Source organism: Lipophrys pholis (genome assembly GCF_963383615.2).
Source record: "Lipophrys pholis genome assembly, chromosome: 10".
NCBI classification, from domain to species: Eukaryota; Metazoa; Chordata; class Actinopteri; order Blenniiformes; family Blenniidae; genus Lipophrys; species Lipophrys pholis.
The window spans coordinates 20,012,136-20,033,298 of record NC_137640.1 but is presented as its reverse complement, the minus strand read 5'-3'; the positions used below and the strand labels follow the sequence as shown (position 1 = coordinate 20,033,298).

At 39.7% G+C, this 21,163-nt stretch overlaps 1 protein-coding gene across 1 annotated transcript in view; it reads right to left on the bottom strand.

Moving 5' to 3' along the window:
- Positions 1–21,163, bottom strand: part of cachd1 (cache domain containing 1) — an 85,750-nt gene that overhangs the window by 33,654 nt on the left and 30,933 nt on the right. Inside the window, exons 2-4 of the mRNA XM_080474243.1 lie at positions 19,610–19,672; positions 11,759–11,907; positions 1,432–1,538 (exon numbers count right to left, since the gene is read on the bottom strand). Of these exons, the coding sequence (XP_080330369.1) occupies positions 1,432–1,538; positions 11,759–11,907; positions 19,610–19,672 (319 nt within the window). The remainder of the gene's footprint in view (positions 1–1,431; positions 1,539–11,758; positions 11,908–19,609; positions 19,673–21,163) is intronic.

Below are 21,163 nucleotides of genomic sequence, written 5' to 3'. Positions count from 1 at the left end.
CCGTAAGCAAACTGCTTAATCTTATCAAGAGAAAGAAAAAGAAATAGAAAAAAGATATGATGGCAAGTCGTCTGTGACGGTCTTGTTTCTAGAAGTTGGATTTGATTTGACAAAGAAATTTATTGATTTTGTGCAAGATGGATGAATTAACCAACCATTCTGTGAAATGACGTTCATAATTAAAAACCCTACACATTTAATAAAAAAAAAAAAAATGAAAGAATTGATAACACTTTATTAAATTACTGCAGTAATGGAACTGAATAATCCCAGTGGAGGTTGCAGTAAGTATGTATTTTTGTTGGACTGGGGCTAGAACATTAACATTTCATGAATGCAACAGAGCTTGTTAGTCATCTTCAGAAGCTGGACGGCCGCAGAGTTAAACCAACAAAGGCAGAAGAAATTAACTTTCGGCTGAGGAAAATTGACTTCTGTCTGATTCAAGTCAACACGGTCCAGTTTCCTCATAAACCAAAGTAAACCAGAAATGTACAGTGCAAAGATGATTTTACATCATAATGTATTGCAATGTGCTGATGCAACATCAATAAACCTATTGCAGGAGCACTGTTGGCCTGTTCTCCATTGCTCCTGCTCATAGGATCCATGAGGCTCATCTCATAGTACCATACATACATATCCCATATTATTACTGTGTGAATGAACCACAGCTACTTGTATTTGAGGTTAAATAAACATAGACGCAAAAAAAACTAGAAATCAATGTCTTCTTTTTCAACACTTCAGACAACACAAGACAACTACATTAAAAATCACTTTCCAATGGTGATGATAGGTAAGTTGTTTCTCATGTCATAGAGAGCCAGATGACATATTTCTGAATCTGCACAAGGTAAAAGCTCAATGCGATTGTGTTTCATATATTAAACCAGGTTATCATTTATCTTAGCAAAATTACCGTCCCATCGTTTGGTGAGCAGGTCTCCATGTGGACTCTCGTCACAGAAGAGGACAAAAATGGGGACTTTATTTATTTATTTGTTTATTTTTAGAAACTCAGTTAGTTCTTATGGTGACGTTATGTTTTAGGGTCAGCCTCTGGTTAGGGCTACAATAAGGGTTAAGTTAAGGGTTAGTAGTAATGGCAGAGTTCAATATTTGTAAGTGTGCACGAAATAAACAAAATCAATCAATTTTCCTCATGAGGTGTACAAACACAACATGAAGGCATAGATATTTGCTGTTGTGAAGACATACATTTCTGTTTTCTTTTGGTTTGTGTATATAATCACATTACAGAGATTTGTGAGCCAAAACCGAGGTTATAACAAGGAATATCTAAATTAGGTTAAGGATTATAGTAGGCAAGAGTATTTACAAAGGTACAGTAAGCCTGCAGAACAGGAATAAAGAGCAAAGCAAAAGAAGACGACGAGAACGTGTGTTTAGTGTTTTAGTGGGACAAACCTGAGTTGAGGTCTCTTCCGGGGTTAAAAGCTCTGCTGTTGACTGTGGGGGAAAGTCTGTCACAGCAGATGGTCTTGGATACATTTGTATTGAAGTTTCCATCAAACCTAAAAGCACAGAAAGAAGCGATAGTGAACAATTTATTCATTTACAGAAAGTACCAAACTCATTCGCTGTTGGAGAAGCAGATTTATGACTCCAACGTATTCCCTCAAAACAATAAAGTCAGGTTTGCACAGATCATTGGCTATATGACAACTATATATATGTATATACATACACAGCACAGTACATACAGTATATGCACAAATGCAGGCATGCTCACACAAAAAGCAATGACATAACATGAAACATCTGGAAAAACTAATAAGCCCCACTTGTTTCATTCAAGTCGAATTGTACTGCTAACTATCATCTGTTGCCCAGACCCCATATTAGGGCTGAAGTTATGGCTGGTGAATAATACTTTCCATGGAAAACTGCTTGAATCCTGATATTCTCTCAGAAAAACTAAGCTCAGCTCAGATCAAGTTCGCTAAATACATAAGAAAATGGTCACGAAGACCAGCCGCCTGCTCGACTTGATGATTCAATCATCTGTCAAAGTGCCCCAACTTAACTCATCTGTCTCTAATTTTGTTAACCAAAATGAAATCTTGACAACAGATACTGAAGATTTTCAGCAGAATCCCAGGGGACCGTACTGCCTTGTCATAATATACAATACTGGAAAATTTGAGAGGAAACATTCGGCAAGCATGTTTGCTAGAATAATAAAAAATGCCCTGGATTAGTTGTACATTTTTATTGAGACATTTTTATTGAGATATTCCAATTACATTAAAGTAGGGATGCACCGATACCACTTTTTTCCAAAACGAGTAGTGTATGAGTACTTGCATTTGACTACTCACCGATACCGAGTACTTAGGCCAATACAGTGTGTGTGTGTGTGTGTGTGTGTGTGTGTGTGTGTGTGTGTGTGTGTGTGTGTGTGTGTGTGTGTGTGTGTGTGTGTGTGTGTGTGTGTGTGTGTGTGTGTGTGTGTGTGTGTGTGTCCCCTTTAACAGTGGTTGGGTTCGTTGCTTGCTTGACCAGCGTGCGTGAGAGAGCGAGCATGCCTATGCAGAGCGGGTGTAGCACGAAGCTGTACATAAAAATAAGTGGGAAATAAATGCAACAAGTGTTCATCTCAGAAACGGAGTTCCGTGTCCTGCTTTCCACCGGCTGTGAGGCGAGGGAGTTTACCGCGAAGCTGAGGACAGTAGAAGTTTATATAAGTTTATGTAGAATAGTGCGCTCGGTGGAACAGACCAAACACAGGCAGTATCTTGGCTGCTAAAGCCAGTTTAAGTAGCGGAAGCTCTATTTCAGTTGACTGTTTTAGGCAGCGTGCCGCCAACCGTCATTTCAATGGTCAAATTTCGAAAGGCGGCCGAAAAAATAGCGCATAGTTTGCTCAAAGTCGTTTAAAAATTTGAAATGGCTTTGAGCAAGCTGTGCGCTCCTCACTGCCCGCAAGCGCCTTGCAGTGAAGTGCCGTAAATCGCACAATGCCGTAAAGTGATATCGATGTTGCGGTATCGGTGGCAGTTTTATGAGTACCAGTATGAGTACCCATGCCTGGTATCGAGCCAATGCCCGATACTGGTATCGGTACTATGAGAAAAAACAAAAGATTAAGTTTATCTCAGCTATTCACTTCCAAGCTTTCAAAAACAATATTGAGTCAAACATGATTTTAGATCTTGTCAGCAGTATTTCATTTACCTGAATGGAGCAGCTGAATGGAAGCTATGAAAGTTTGTCTTTTCAAATACACTTAACGTTACAACTATTAAAGTTAATAGTATGGAATCAAAAAGATAACTATAACTACATTTCAATTTTTGACAAAAGGTATGTACAGTATATGTACAAAGTTGACCTTTGTGCTTAGTATATCCTTGTCCCAGGTTTTACTTTTGAGCAAATTTGAAGTATCAAACCCTGGGGAGGAAAGGGATGGAAAACAGAGCCACTACTACACACTACTGCACAATGACACAACAAAGCTTAGTTTTTACTGCAAACATGACATTTAAGGGAACGAGAGTGAAATACGAACCGGGTGACTTCAGTGAAAACTGAAGATAATTGATTTAAGCATTTAAATCTACCGAGCCATGCTCTAAACGAATGATATGGGTTGTAATATAAGTGTTGGCACTCAGACTCCACTGATGTTTTAATCCATTTTAACAAGTCTTTTAAGTCTTTCAAGTCTTGCCCACACAAGCAGAAATGCTTTATGGGGGCCAGAGAATCTGCACTACGTAGACGTAGACTGTCTAATATACATCTGCTTAAATCCTGAGAAGATGAGGACCAAGTGAAAATAGCAAGGTGATATGAGGAAATCAAGAAAAATGAAAGAAAGAAGAAAAAAAGATGATCAAATGTTTAAAAGAAACAATGATGCTTCCCTTACTGACTTGTACCAGGACGATATGACTTCATGTAAATATACATTTCTGAACGGTTTGACAAATTAAGGTCAGCTGAAGGTGAGATACTTCATCATTGTGCATCGCAAAAATATATTTCATATTATCCCAGGTTTTTTGTTCTTTCTGTTCATTATTATGGCAACTAATAGTACATTAATGAGTGAATGGGAGGTGAGAAAGTTTAAACTTCTGACTGTAGTGAAACTGAAAGTTTTAAAGAGCTCAGAGGATCAAATCTGACACCAAAGCAACAAAATTATGTTTGTTTTTTTGAATACACGGTGTAGTAAAAGGTTACTTTTTTTAGCACATCTTTTGCTGTTTATAAACTATAAGAAATGCATGAAAAAAAAAATACATTACAAGTTGAATTCAAACGTGGGTAAGTGAGCAATGACACTGTTATAATATTGTAACAGCTGCACCATGTTTTAAGGTGATCCTCCTGGTATTTGATGATTATGATTTTTTGTTACAGGCAGTATAACCTCTTGCCTGTTGCACAGTGCCAAAGCTTGACATAGAAGGAGCAAAAGTGGATATTGTGGATAGTTCTGTATGTTTTTGTACATAGAAAAAGAATGAATACATGTAACACTCCATAATCATGCTCTTATTTTTGCAATATTTACGGTCCTAATTTTGTGAGTTGTGCATTACCTGCACTGATGAAACAGATGTTCAATGTAACCAAGGGCACGTGTACAACCTAATATTGTTGTTGACAGTGGGGAATGGAGAGGTTATATGCAGATAACTAAATATACTGACTGAAAACTTTCTATCGACTTAGTAATGTATCAATATCAAAGAGATGTGTCAGTGGCGGCCTTCATTTTTATCATGTCAGGTGCCTCAGAAACAGAGTTATCTGGAGCTGCCCATGCAATAGAAATCCATGTTATTCACTTGTTTCATCTGCAATCAGAATTAACTTTCATTGGAAGGAGAAGTTAACATTAGAGCCTCATTTATGTCAGTACTTGTATAGGCCCTTTATTGTTGGAGTGCCCTCTGAGGTCAATTCCTTATCTGATCTCAAAAAGAAGCTCTGGTGTGATGTAAAAAAAACGTGGATCGGTATGTTTGTGTTGTTCTTGAGGATACACACTCGCAAAAGTGTTAAAGAGGTGACGAAAACACCAGACACCCATTGCAATCAGCACATCTTCAACTTCTTGGCAATTGTACCAACATCAAACATCACACATCGCTCCTCTGTCGTGTATTTGTGTTCGGCTGCATTTGAACGCCGTGCTATTTTAAAACGTGCTACGTGTGTGTGTGTGTGTGTGTGTGTGTGTGTGTGTGTGTGTGTGTGTGTGTGTGTGTGTGTGTGTGTGTGTGTGTGTGTGTGTGTGTGTGTGTGTGTGTGTGTGTGCTGATGGTAAAACCTGGTTTCCACAAGCCACAAAAGGCGGGGTATGCACAGAAGCAAGCTGTTCTGCAGTGCACCAAGCCTGGCTGCTTTGATCCTTCCATCCCTCCAACGAGACCCCCGCCTCCCTTCCTCTGGCTCAGCAACATACAGACATACATGCGCACACAGGAATATGCACACATGCTGCACACTCGTTGGCTCGGTCTGCCTGCAGACCTGGCACTGGTTGGCTTGACTGACAGGTCCTGTGATGTGCAGGCCGCATTTGAACTTCACTCATTTAGAGTCCCATCAGGCCAAAGTCATTACTATTCTCCTTCAACCCACTCTGCATAGGAGGAGTGGCCAGAATGCTCAGCAAAATGTGTGCCAGATAAAAAAAAAAAATACATTTGCACCCGCTTTGAATTTCACATCAAAGCACATATGAGAAAGCGAAGGACAAGGAGTGTGGTGAGGGGCGAGGGAGGGGTTTCCAATTCTGATGAGACGTCTTAATATGGTCAGAATAATCACTGTTAATGCAACCCTGAACTCACCAGGTAAGCATATATAAATATATAAAAGGATTGTAAATTGAATATGCATATAAATAATGCATTGAAAGAATGCCTTGCATTGTTATCATAACTCCCACAAGGAGGGTATTCTGCAGTGATTTCAACACACCAGTAGCCACAGAACATCATGCCCTCTTACATTCTGAAGAGAAATGAGATATTGTCATTCATTTTAACCATGAAACCAGTTTAATTTAATTGTTGAGAATTTTAACTTGAGAAAGATTTAACAAAAAAAAGACAAAACTCCAGTCCCTAATGCATATTGTGAAAGTAGTAAGTGCCATTATCAGGTGTTTTCATAGTTTCATAAAATCCATCACATTAAACTGCACCTTGCTGCAGAAGAACCATGTAAATTCACACATGAACCATCCTACACCGTTATATAAAAAAGCCCAATGAGCAGCATACTGTTGTCAGACTCCTAACAGATTCCTAATACTCCCTCAGAAACAACAAACACGATAGCTGGAGAAAGAGATCTGCCACAAGACGTCCTTTTACGTATCTGGCTGTGGGTGGTGTCCGTCCCCTGACGGGACTGTCGGTAATATCAATAAGAAGAACATATTCCTGAGAACAAGAAAATAATAGTTTCTGAGGGGAGAGTGTTGAAACGGCTCAACTGGATTTAAATCTTGTGTGTTTGTATCTTATTGACGACATTAAACCCAAGAGTGTCTGTAGCATCCGGTGCTTTATAATTTGTCAAATGAAGACAGACAAAATATTATGGAGCCATTCAAAATATCCCAGTGCAATGATGTCACCAAGAAGAAATCAGAAAGCTAAACGATTTAATCTTAGCCTTTAGGGTCAGTCAGTCAGTCAGTCAGTCAGGGCTATACAGGCATATGTCATCATTTATAACAGTCAAAGCCTTGGAATTGAGGGAATCATACATTAGCCAGTGAGACAAGGACAGTAAAAGTAGTGGAAGAAATTTATTTTTTCAAAATGTCTCCCAAAGAATCACACATGATCTAATCACATGTCGACAGTAATGTCATTTTAATCAAAATCCAATGATATAGCATTTTCTATTTTCCTTTTACTAAATTGTGTCAGTGCTCCATTTATGTTATGAAATGTTACTTATGTTATGTGAATGAAACTGATAACTCTTCTCTCTTGGGCTTTCTGCAGCATAGCTGGCCCGACGGATTAACTGCTGGTAGGTGAGAGGCTCCTCTGTATCACAATCACTGTTGTGCAAACGGTTGGCTTATGAAGTTAAGGCAAAATGTGAAATAAATGAGGGATGCTGTTCAAAGTTTCTGGACACGGCATGCTCTTGAGAATTGGCTCCTATTGTTGCACCAACTTCTCAATATCACACAGGCCGCTGCACGACCCGCATGGGTTTGAACTTTGTGTTGCTAGTAGCAACCACTACAGAGACCGTCAGTTTCTGACACAGGGGCAGATAATAGCAAAGCATATATGGTGCAACATTTGTGCTCTCGCATGTCATTCACCTCAACTATTTGTAAGCACAAAACTGATCTTATTCCAGTGATTGAATAATTCAACTTTAATAGAAGCTCAGCATTTACACCTGCTATGGTCACTTCCACAAACGTGTCTGGTGTTTTTCCATTCGATCTTATCATCTTGCTCAGCGAACAAGAAGACCAGAAGATCAGATTGATCTGAAGTCTGAGTAGCTTCTCATCAATGCAACGCATACTCTTGAACTACGCTGTAAATCTGTCAGGAGCTGAGATAGTGAGAATTCCTCTTGGGAAACGGGAGCTCAGCATTACCACTACGTTACCTTTAATCTTTAGATGTAATTTAGGAGTGACACATTAGAAATTATGTGACAGCAGCTCTAATGACATTCATGCATTTCCTACATCAAGGGGTTGTGATATGAGGTATTTGTTGTGCAAGACATAAATGATACATATTACATTTGAAGATAGTGTATTAATTACCAAAACATTCTATATTCTTATGAGTAAGATCTTCACTGATCCAAATCTATGCAGATGATGGAAGTTGTATGTTTTAGGCTCTGGATGCTTGTTAACCAGATAGAGTCATTCTGGGGAATCAGCTTAGCTTGACATCAAATCCGACTTACGTACATCTTCTCTGGGGAAGAAAAGGCTGAGGGATGATTACAACACTACCACCTATAGGCCAACAAGAGAAACTCCTTGATTTCCTTACGGTTGGTTAAAGGCATCTAATGTTCTGTACTTGAGCTAGTAGCATAACTACTGCTGGTATAAAAATTTGTTATAGATGCTTGGCAAGACTGAAATAAAAAGATATTACGGTTTCAACATAATTTAAAAAAGCAATATGTTGTAATACCTCCAATATTACCAAGTATCGTGAGGTGTCAAACCAAGAACTGTTATATGCATCTTAAGAAGGGGTACAGACTCTGTTGATCTCATTCTATATAAAAATGAACTGGATTAAATGATATTCTGAAACTTAAATCACAACAGCTGCCAATGGTTTGTTGGTACAAACATGTTTCTGTGAAGTTCCTGTCACCATTTCTGAAATGGTGTTTTTCCAATGAATGGGGTGATGACCAAACTTCAAGCCTAATCATGTTTTAATCCAGGTACTGTTTTGGTAAACTGAAGCACTGAAGTTTAGCACTATGCTGGGTAATGGGGATGTCTTAAGGCAGCAGCAGCCTTCAGAAAAACCTTGTAGTGTTAAGGCTTCTTCTTTTCCCAATTAGAACTATCTTTTTAATATCATATGAACAGTTTTGGGGGCTTTTTCTTCGGTACAGCCCATTTGCAGCTCGTCTCTTTTCGAACCACAAGTGAAACGAGACAATTAAGTGCCACCTCGCCTGCTCCAGAGCAGACTTCTCACTTTCACAAATGAACTGTTGAAATAAGCACCTGGACATCTTATGTTAAAAATACAAACATAAAGGCTCAAAGGCGCAGAGAGCAATCCTATGTCGTATACATTTGCTATTTTCAGGTCCAGCCGGCCATTGAGACCGAGCAGTGATTAAAGCATACCACTGACTGCTAAGCACTGCCCTCGGTGGCCTTCCTGCGAAACGATAGCCTGCCAGCCTGACGGCAAACAGACATGGACACCCTGTGAACCACCTGATCCTCCACTAAACTGGCTGACCTGACTGAGACCCCAAAAAGCAGCTGATGCCCGAGACAAGTGAAGGACACTGAGGCGGAGAGCACAGAGCTGACGTTCTGTCTCGACACTGGGCCACCTTGTGAACAGCTTGCATGCGCTGAGATAGAGGGTAGTGTGAATTTATTTTACAACCCAAACAGGTCAGATAACAGACTGACAGTTGACACTTTGATATGTTCATTTGCTTTTCATGACATTAGAAAGAATCCATACAGCCTCATAAACTTCTGAGGATTCTGCTTTAACTAAGAAGTAATTAGCAGTCAACACAAGTGTGAACTGTGATTTCACAGAGGGACCATAGACTGTACAGTTTTATCTGAAGGTTTACCAATATGAAGGATTCACAAGTCGAGTACAATGTGTAAAAGTTAATTGACCTCCTCTATCCTGAATTGTTCCGAGAGGAATTCTTCCTATCATTGCAAGAGATGTAGCTGTATTCCAATCAAAAGTACACAGAACATTAATTTCAAGTTGCTTTTCTTCAAAGAAAATGTCCCTGTGTATATTGTTGTCTGCTTTTCCACTGCAGCCTCAAGGAGCATGTCTAGATGCTGATGATGCAGGGAAAAACAATGAATGCAAATGCACCGCACCTCTAATCCAGGGAAGGAGGTTTGGGGAGAAGAAGAGGAAAGTCGTGCAACCATGATACTTTCCACAATTGATGGTGAGGTCAGCTTCTTCATTTGACTGGCCATAAACATGGAGGAAGTTCAATTTGTACTATTTATGATGACGCTTGCATTGTGAACAGGTTAATTAACATCAAGGCTGTAGTATCAGTGCGGACCCAATATTTGAGTGCCTCAATTGACAGTCGGCACCCAACTGAAACATGTTTTACCCATCATCGAAGTCTCAAACTTGAAGGAACCGGTCAGACCAGACACTTTAAAAGAAAAGAAAATATGAACTAAATGTAGAGATTGAATCACCCAAAGTTCCAGTAATGGTTCAGGGTACATGGAAACAAGGTGACTGAGCTGCAACCTATCTTTATTTTTTTTTCCATGTTGTTACAGGATATTAGACCCTCGGTTGTCTTCTAGTGAGAGTCGTCAACCACTAGCTTAGTAAGAAAAGTGGAAACAAGAGAAGCAACTGTAGAAGGTCTTTCTAAAGGTCAGCTCAACCACTGACATGCTTTATCAGTTAATCAGTTGCATGTTTCCAAGAATTTTAGTTTTAATACCCCCACCGTCCAACACGTTTCATTAATTAAACCATATATTAATTTGTTGTATATATAAGTAGAAAACATATGGCCCTCAATCATTCCACAATCAGCATATTGATTACAATTCAATTTTAGAAGTGATATTTTGATAAGTGATCATGCCAAGTGATTAGGAAGTAAGATTATAATTAAGTATTTTATAATTTTGTATAAACATCAGATATTGAATACAAATAGCTCTTTTTTTATTTGATTCCGCTTCAGTTTGGTATTTTCACCATCTTACTTCAACTACTATCTTGCTTCTTTTACATTTTGTTCCAAAAAATTGTATTTTAACTTTGAATGTCCGTCAGAAACTATGAATGTGTAGTATAAACCAGGCTGAAGATTGAATGTATTGAGATATGCATACACTGCATGTGAAGAAGTGTTGCATGTATGCACAATATGCGGTGGCTGTGATTTGGCTACAGGTGGCCAGTGGCCCTGAGCCAGACAGCCTCTTCTCTCCTTTGCACGGCACGGGGAAAGACAGGTGACCTTGCAGCCTGTGAAGTCTGCAGTGCAAAAACTTCAGAGAGCAATAACTAGTTACATCGGCTGATAAAGGGGAGGGAGATAGACAGAAATGGAGAGAGAGCAGATGAAGGGTAGAGACAGCTGCAGCTCTGTAGATTAGAACTGAAAGCAGCCCTCTCTCGCTTTTTTTCCTGAGCTCAGCTTTGAACTGGGTTGTTGCCTGATGGAGTTGGTGACTGGCTGAAAAGCTCCGTCTACTCCGCAGACTGGGCCAATTTTGAAATCTCTTAGCAAAAGACTCCCTCCAATCGGACATATTCAATCCCACACACACCTCACCTTAATAAATAAAATAAATACAATGGCTGTATGCTATATTCATAATACCCAAAAAATTAATCAAGCAAAACAGACTATTCAGCAGACGATGTATCATTTTAAAGATTTGACAAAATCTAATTTCTACCGAAGATGAAAAGATGCCAACACAGTCATCATATCGTAGGTTTTGCAGTAAAGCATATTAACTGTGAAAGCCTGGCATTTCTGAATCATTCTGGCCTCCAAGTCTAATAAAAGTTATTATTCTTGAGATGCCATGCTGTGAAGCACCAACTATAGTTTTAATGGATTCTGAAATGAGGGTAGAGTGTAAAAGGCTGCCAAGTATGAGAGCATGCCAGAACTGCCCAGGGCTGTAAAAGATGCGATTTATAGACAGCTATAACTAATCCAAGAATGATTAAAACATGTTTAAACAGGGCCGAAATGAGGATTTGTCTGTTCGGCCGAATCATAAATAAATGTATGTAGAGTCGAGTGCAGGTGCTAACAGCGGGAGGTGGATTTATAGATAGAGAATGAATGGACCTCCTGCAGAGGTATTTGTACCAGGAGTGTGTGTGTGTGTGTGTGTGTGTGTGTGTGTGTGTGTGTGTGTGTGTGTGTGTGTGTGTGTGTGTGTGTGTGTGTGTGTGTGTGTGTGTGTGTGTGTGTGTGTGTGTGTGTGTGTGTGTGTGTGTGTGTGTGCAAAATAGTTACTCACTCCATCATAGATGTTGGTATCGAGCAGCAGTCCTGTATTGCGGTGAGCGGAGAAGTGAGGTGGGCCGTGTATGAGGCCTCCACAACCTGTTTGTTCCTGTTCACCACGTCCAGGTATCGGTTAAATTTCTCCCGAATCTTTTTGGCCAGCTGCACAAAGGAAAACAGACACGTCTTAATATTAAAACAACTTATGACAAAATCTAAATGAACCTCTCCCCGTCTTTCACGGGAAGAGAGCAAGGAAAAACTCAGGTTGCACAATACTGTAACTTTAAAAATGACTCCCATGCAAATGTGCCACACTGTACTTCATAATGCAGGCGGAGATACTGTATTTATGCCATTGACCACCCTTGTTTTCCACTTTGTTCGGACCGTCTCAGGCAAAACTGTGCTGTATTTTTTGCAGATCTCCACAATTGTGACATTTTTAGCATATACACTACAGTTTCTTAAATAAAAGCGTATATTTCAGTAAATCTTTTTTTTTTTTTACAGGTTCCAGCATACCAAGTTTTCTTTCCTACATTCCCCCTATCCTTTGTTATTATAAATGCATGTAAAGGCAGCCAAACAACCTAAAATGTGATTTGTTGACAAAACCAAAAGCTTTTTTGTTTTGAAATGGCTTTTCCCCCTCAAATTGGTTTATTTCCAGAGCAATATCTTTGGAATTGAAAATAAATATACAGTATAACTTCTATATTTAGTACCATGTCATCATAGCATGTTTTATATGGAAAAACAACACTGCACAAACTCAGGTTGACCCGTCCTCCAAACCACTCCAAAATACTTGGGAGGTGCGGCTGTGTGGGTTTAAATAAACGTGTCCGTGTAAACAGAGTTTGACAGGTCAAGGCAAACTGTTACACGTTAACTCTTGTCTTTTATGCGTGAGATTCATGGAAGTCCTGAAATACACCAACACATGATCTAAATGCAACTATACTAGAGATGCAGATACTTCAAACTGCAATAAACATGAAAAGAGTCACTGTTAGAGCGGACCAGATGATGGATGCTTGATGTCCAAGAGACAATCTGCCCATATTTGTCATTATTTGAAAAGAATGTCACAAAATGAAGTGATATTATATTGTTTATAGATGTAGTATATATGTATGGCAATACTCAACTGTATCACAGAACGTTCACAGTATATAAACCTACTGCAGTCTCCAATGAATGTGAAGTGTATTTCTTTTATGAAATGTGTATTCTGGTTTTTGCTTGTTAGTTTTGTTTCAAATCAAGATAGAAAACATCCATAAGTCCTCCAACAAGTCAGACGGTGTGTTTTAGGGTCTAATTTACCTTTGAAAAACACACAGAAATAAAAAAGCAGGAACAAACAACAGTTAATTCAGTTGTATTTATTGGAGCCCCTCATGCTGCCTCCTGCCCGAACAAGCACACTTTATACTTTGTCTTTTCCTCTCTGTAGGCCTAGGTTCTGGTTGAGCACACATATCACAGCGCTCTTTTAAAACAAGGGATCCGGCTCTTTTAAGAAAACTAATAACCAGCTCTGAAGCAGTCTCCTGGGGGACATTAATAACCAGCGCACCAGCAGCTTTTCACAACAGAGACCTGAACTCACTTTTGTTTGCCAAACTGCCTTGAAAAGATCTCGGAGGGGATTGTGTGGCATTCATAACCAATATATCCTGAGACCCCAAAAAAAGATCGGACAACTGCAATATTATTTACTAGGCTATATAAGTATGAAATACTTATGTACCTAGTCATCCCCTGTTACTTTCAATTTCCTTTCTTTTCTTAAACCATTCTAAACCTAGCAAATTCTTCATTATCAATATTATATCTAAACTTCATATATAATGAAGTAAGTTTGCTTATCGTAACCAAACTGACCAATAATGTGACTTTAATGTTTTGTTTTTGTTTTTTGTTTTATTTATTTAACACCTGACCACAGGAAAGATCAAAAAGTCAAACATATGTTGGGCTATAGACGATGTTTAACAGAGTAATTAACTATGACTGTTCAGTAAATACTAAAGAAAAATACAACAGATTACTACATTTTTTACTCCCTTATGTGAGGCACTCACAAAGAAGCAAAAATATCTTTGAATAGCCATGACAAAGCTACAAAGTCATAACTATTATTGATTCATAGTTTGAATCACACTGAACTCGGTTTAGCAAAAGTCAGTCGCATGTTTACATATGAGTTTTGGTCAATCAACCTCCAGTTCATTGCTGGGCCAACACAGAGGGAGAGATGACCGTCCACTCACTCATTTACAGCCAATTCAAATTTGTCACTTAACCTAGCATGTTATCAGACTCAGGTCATTTGTGCATGCACAGAGAGAACATGCAAGCTCTACACAAGAGGGTTTGAACCTAAATGAAATGTTTGTATTCCCACTGTGAGGCTCATCACTCCTCCGACCTGCTGACCTCAAATGTAGTTCCAACATACTTTGTGAGCATAATTCAGTAATGAAGGGGAAAGAGTTGTATAGATTAATTATAGATGATTACGTCAAGTTGTAAAAATAAGCATAAGCAAGATTTTCATCTAAAAATGTTAATGTTTTTAATGTGATTTAAAAGAAGTAAATGGTGGTCTGAATCCTGTGCAAAGACGATAAAACTCAATACCCTTCATTTTGTTGCATACAGAAAAGGGCTTATTTTCACAGTAACTGTACCCCCTTTGTTCACAGCCCATGGTTTCAACTGCCCACAAAAAGGGTGTGATCGAAGCCAGGAACAGGAAAATGTACCGCGACCCACTGACCACTTGCACACCTAATCAGCCGGCTGCTGTTCTTATTAGGGTTTTAACTGGGGCTCAAGGCACAGCCCCAAATTACTGTTACTCCACCACAAGGAACACACACACACAGTAAAGACACGAATACGTTCACTCTCACAAAGGGACAGAGTTAAACCCACTAACGCTGGACCCCTTCACACAAAGCACTGCCCACAGAAGGCAATTAGCTGCAGCAAACTTTGTATTAAATCGAGGTGAACCGGGCCAGTGTTCAACCGAGTAGAGGTTCCACAACTGGGGGAGGGCGAGGGAAGGAAGAGAGAAACTGCTGCTCCACTTTTAAATGAGTGACTTTTGAGAAACCAGAAACTTCTGGCTGTGCAAGTTAAAGCTTCAGTTACATTCTGCCACAATGAGGCCAAAACCAACCTGCGCTCTGCAGATTAACCACACTCCCCAAAATACTGGGCTGCTCTATCCGTTCTTTGACCCAGCGTAAGCAGCTGGCAGAGTTTGCAGCACCCAGTGGGCTGGTTCAGCTGCGGAGGGAAAGGACTTGGTGCTCACTGGAGACTTGGAAGATCTGCCTGCCAGTCCTGAACCACAGTCAGTAGCAGTGGTGTTTATGGTGAGACCAACAGGGAGGATGTTAATGCAAGAATGGGTGCAAGAAGTTTTACAAACTTCAGCTCTCATGTGGAAACGTGACCATGCAACATCTTTTGTTCTGCTTGAATGACCTTAAAATGTTGGCGCTAAAGCTGTGCATTTCCACGAGTCGAGAATATTACCAGTTGCATCAAATGATTGCTGACGGGTTTGAGAAACTAATGAACATCTCCCACAAGCCCATTAAAAGTATTTAACAAAAATCACGAGTCATCAAAATTGGGACATTATTTCAGCACTCTACATTTTTGTTGTTTATGCTCAGAGAAGGTAAACAGGGCTGTATACTTGTGTCTGCATGCCAGTCTCTACTTTATTAAGAAAACTGATTTTTCAGATTTTATTCAGTAAAAAACAGAATATTCCAATACAATGTTATTCGCTCTTAATTCAAATTCTTTACATTTATAGCATCTCTCCCTCTTTATTGGAATTTGTTTAATTGATTTTGGATCTTTTGTTTCTAAAATGTATCATATTTCAATACTAAACTGGAGGGTCTGCTTACAAAGCCTTCATTAAATTAAACAACAGGATCCATCAAAACAAATGTGAAATTACATGAGACCAATATAACATAAATAATACAAACCTAAATTGAACATTAAAAACTTGAATGGGTATTTGACTATTTTCGTAGTAGAAAAACAAGACAACTGTGTGGTCATATTTTAAATATCAACAGTGTTATTCGGTGGGATTCTTGTGCTTGATGTGGTAGTGCATGCCGTAATCCAATTAAATGCCAGCAATGCAAACCTACAAAATGGGAAATAGTCCAAATTGTATTTTCACTATGATCTGAAATATTTGTATTTACCCTGTAACTTCCATTCCATAAATGCCAAAATGCAGAGGAGTATTTACCAGAGCTGTGAGATTGTCTAATACACAGCGTGTTACACCGACTTGAAATATTGTTGGTTATGATAATCACATTAAGCGTTCAATGTAATAATAGGAAACATTTCTATTCTTAAATGCAGCGACTGTTATCTCGGTTCAGCCTACTGACTGCTTAATGAGTACTCAAAAACAAATCCACAACAGAGAGTAATCACACAACAATCACTTGACTTATGTTGACATAACTGGTACAAGCCTTAGAAACTGTAATAATCAACAAGGTGACTGGGAAATGCAGGCTGTGTCAGGCATTAACACTTTGTCTTTCACTTTTTTCTGTACGGTTTTTCGGTTGGTTTATTCTGTCTATTGTTATTATTTAAGGGTCAATAATCTGTACGGATATACTCATGATATAATCTTACCAGCTCTCACCTTCTTGCATGCGCTTTCAAAGGGTAAAACACAAAAAACTCCGTTGGGTGACCCAACAAACCACTTGCACCACTAACATTACTTTTTCAAAGTAAATTGCAACGTTTCAAACTTCTTGGGATTATCAATTGCAAAGAAGCTTAACTTTCAATTGCTAATATTAAACCCTGTCAGTTTTAAAGAGACTTAAAGGGGACATATCATGCTAAATCCACTTTTTTAGCCCTTAAATGCATTTTGTTGTATATTTAGAGTGTTTAGAAGTACAGAAAAGTTCAAAGTAGTCTCTTCAGGTGCTCCGTTGATATCTTTATATTCTGTTTTGGTCATATTTTGCGATCGGTTTCGATTTTTCTATTCTCTATTACGTTTTTTGAACAATGACGTCACAGTATTCTCAGCGGAACTGCCAAATTAGGACATCGACATTTCGAGCAATCCGCCATTTTTGTTTCTCGCTGCGATTTTGTAGTCCAACCGAAGTTACGAGAGGATAAGTCGAAATGTTCGGTTGTTGGATGTAGTAACCCACAAGCTTCGTTACACCGTCTCCCAGCATCAGAACCTTTTCGAAGTGCCTGGTTGAGTTTTATTTTTCACAGAAATGTACCCACATCTGTGGGTAAGGTCATTTTTGTGTGCGCGAATCACTTTAAGGACGACTGCTTCAGCAACCTCCGCCAGTATAAAGAAGGATTTGCCGAAAGACTTCGTCTGATTGAGCGGTCAGTTCCTTCTATCTATGGAGACGACGAACAGAGCACTTCGGTAAGCTGTATATAACGCTAAAAAGTGTGATGATAAGACGTCCCTGTCATTGTTTTGTTAGCATTAGCAGTTGCACCGTCTTCATATGTTAGCGCTGTGTGCTCGTTTTAGATTATAATGTAACTTCTGTGTTAAATAGTCGTTGTAATACAGGCAGTATTGTAGTAGTGGGCATGGATGGAGAAGTTAGTGTAAATATAGTAACACACCATTGCGTTACATCCATATGAAGACGTTGTTCTTCAGGTGCATCATCGTCATTTTCATCTCGCTCCGCCGGGTCCGACTCTGGCTCCAACATGTATGGCTGGATGGACAAATCTTCCGTTGTTGACATTTTGTAAATAATGTGTGAATATAAAGTTTCTGCGCCGCTAGATAATTGTATCTGTTCTATCAAACTACAAAGATGGCCGAACAGGGTGACGTTGAACCGAGTGTCACCTCTGCAACCTGGAGAGGAGGAGGGGTATGAAGTGTCTCATTTGCATTTGAAGAGACCGCCCCAAAACGAGTTGCTCTCAGAAGCACATCAGAAAAGGGGTTGAAAAGGGGCCTGTGGAGCTCTAATAATGAGGAATTCAGACCCAAGCATTGCAGTTTCGCGTTGTATAGACCACAACTGTATGATTTATATGTAAAAAGGAAGGATTTAAAAGCATGATATGTCTCCTTTAAGCAAATCGAGCACGTTTTAAAATGCAGTATAACTAAGACTTAAATATAGAGAATACTTTGCAAACAAGTTTGAACACTGTGAATGTCAATCGAGGTGTATATAGAGCTTTGGATTGTACAGTAAAGTTCTTGATGCCGTCTCTCTCTCTCCCTGTGCGTTGGAACTGAGATGGGCAGGCAGCATCTCTGATGTCTTAAGATGTTTTGTCGTGGTGCAGTTGAGGTAGACTAATTTAGATCAAGAGGTTTTGGGAAACTAATCCAAGAATAAATGGAGTTCTCTGTGTACAAAGGAACAGAACAAATCACTCCTGAAACCAGAACCAGAAAGGGACTAAATTCTATCATCTATGCAGCATTAAAAGCATCAGGAGCTTCAATTAATAATAGGCACTCTGACAGCTTCTGTCACCGAGAGTGAAACAACAGCGTCATGACAAACGCAGACAGACACAGAATGGAGGCAACGTTACTTGGGAGAAGCAGATGCCTGAGTGTCTGAATTATTAATTAATAATCATTTATATAGGAAAAATTGTCCAAAGAAAAGCTTTTGGCTCCTCTATCCTCTTCACTACTTCCAGTCCTTGTCTGCAGACACCCACCTAATTGAATTGGCTTAGGGACACAGCGCCCTTTTCCATAGAGGACGGAGACAACCGCTACGCCAAAGCTGCCGTTGGGTTTGGTTGAAGTATGTCTCAGGAGGATCGTGGTTACAATCTATGCTTCAAAGATAATAATGCAAGATTTGCAGCTCAAAGTCCAGTAAATTTTGAATTTCCGTGAATGAAGACACTGAAGTATTGTGAACGTGATTATAAAAATAATGCACTCCGCTGTAAGAGGCACTCGAAGCTGAGTGAAAACTATTTGAGTTAGATCTATATAAGACGAGAACAACATTTTCAGGCCAATTTTGTCTGTCTCTGGAATAGTAAATACCTGCAAGGTGAGAGGGGCTATTTATTTTTCGCACACATCCAGTCACTGACACAGATTGGATACACCAGTGCGCGCACGCACACAAAAACACAAAAACATGGTCACAGGAGAAATGCAAACAAACATCATCCCGTCTGTTCTTGCTAGTGGCTGTTTACCAGTCTGGTGTTTACCGTCACTCTTCCAACATCTCTGGCACAGGACTGCAAACAAACACGCAAACACACACGCATGCACGCCGCACCATACACTATCGCGTTTAACTTGACACAGGATGCCACAAATTCCGTGCATGGTTTTTCAATACGGGAGCTAAATGGCACACATAAATCCAGACTTGTGGATGGAAGGGGGTCATTTGAAACAAATGTTCTGGCTGAGCTCTGTTCATCTCCCCTTCGAGCCTCCTTATTCTGCCTGTCTGCACTCGTATTGTTAGCAGGGAGAGCGAGCGCGAGAAAGAGATGGAGCACAGACAAATGTGGAAACAGACAGAGAACTTCAAAGCCAATGAGGCAGCAGCCATAGAATTTTAATAAACCCCCTTTTTCCTCTGATGGCTGGTGTATGTGTGTACGCCGCTGACACACACACACACACACACACACACACACACACACACACACACACACACACACACACACACACACACACACACACACACACACACACACACACACACACACACACACACACACACACACACACACACACACACACACACACACGACAGGAGAAGCCTTTGTTACTCACCTGCTGCACTTCTGTCTCCCCGTTTGATGTCTTCTCGGTGTACACAAACGAGTTGAAAATCCTCTGCAGGGAGAGGGAACCAAGCAAAGCAGAGACAGCCAGGTTAGATCGGGAAGAATGCTGAGGAGTTGAATCCAATAACTCAAACCATCGCACAAGATTTAGCCTTCGGGGCCAAAAACCTTTGTGATGAACAAGTTGGATTCATTATATCTTGAGACAAATTTTACAAGCTGGTTCACTGCAAAGGTAATTTTCCCCAACACGGTTTAGCAAATCGCAACTTCATCAACATATGGCTACTAAATTGTTCAATCATTTGCAGTCTTTTATGTGCGAGCCATTTTTATTAGATTCCTCATATTTGCGTCTGTTTGTCATTGGTGACATTAAGCCTGCCATCACTAATGAAGCAACCAGATAGACTCGGCGCTGAAGTTTTCAGTACTCTGTCTTCATCTGTTTTATTCGATTGTTCATCAATCCAAATATGTGAGTGTGATCCGGGGATTCACTCAGCCTTTAATTTTTGCAGTAATTACTTGTTTTCTCTAATAATGTCACGAAACATGCTACTGAACTTTTGACACAATAGGGGGGGGGAATGCGAGCACAAGCAAGACGGACAAAATATCTTAATGCAGATTACAGATGAGTCCAGCATTGAAATGTACACGTGTAGACCCTCATAATAGCAGATATTTTTATTCGCAAAGTGCAGTGGACAGTAATAAATTCATGAATGGCTACAGTCTATGCAGGGTCAGTGCCCAGGTCCTGGAACAGTGTGGCATATTTTGACAAATGTAAGTGGAGCCAAGCCATCGTAAATGTCACTCGTTACTGTTGGACGACCCAGTTTACATAATCATACCAGCCTACATAACACATAGGCCTGAACTTAATGACCAGTGGAAAGCTGGGCTTCATGATGATTAAAAATGGTTTAAAAGAAAATGTCTGACTACATTGAATTAAGACTCCAAAATCAATGTGCAGGAAGAGGTAAATAAACTGCACGTTATGCCCTTTATTTTGGACACAAAAAGCACAACAGAGACACTGGCAGTAGTAGTGGTGCATTGAGGCATTGAGAAAAGGTATAAAAAGGGGCTCCAGAAAAATATCTTTAAGATCTACGTGAACTTGAACCTGCTGTAACATGCAAACATTCACAAACACATATAACTCTTGAATAGCATCACGTAGATATACTCACTCTCTTATTAACACTGTTATCTTAAAGGAGGGCAGCAGTATTACAGTGTGTGGTGGCGACAAACATTGTAAAGCTAATGTTTGTGTTGAGGCAGCAGGTCGGCAGGTGTTTTGACAGTAAGCTGTGCCACAGCAGGCAAAGCCTTAAATTACCTGGTTTCTATAAAGTTGCTATTTCTAGCAACCTGTCCACACACTTTGTTATCTGCTTACCAGAGGGCGCCAATTACCTACAATGCAGCATGCTTACTACTAACCCTAATATCACTCACTGTAGATCAATTGCTCTCTATTTGCTATCCCCTTTAGAGCTTGTCAGTTTTACATCATAACAGG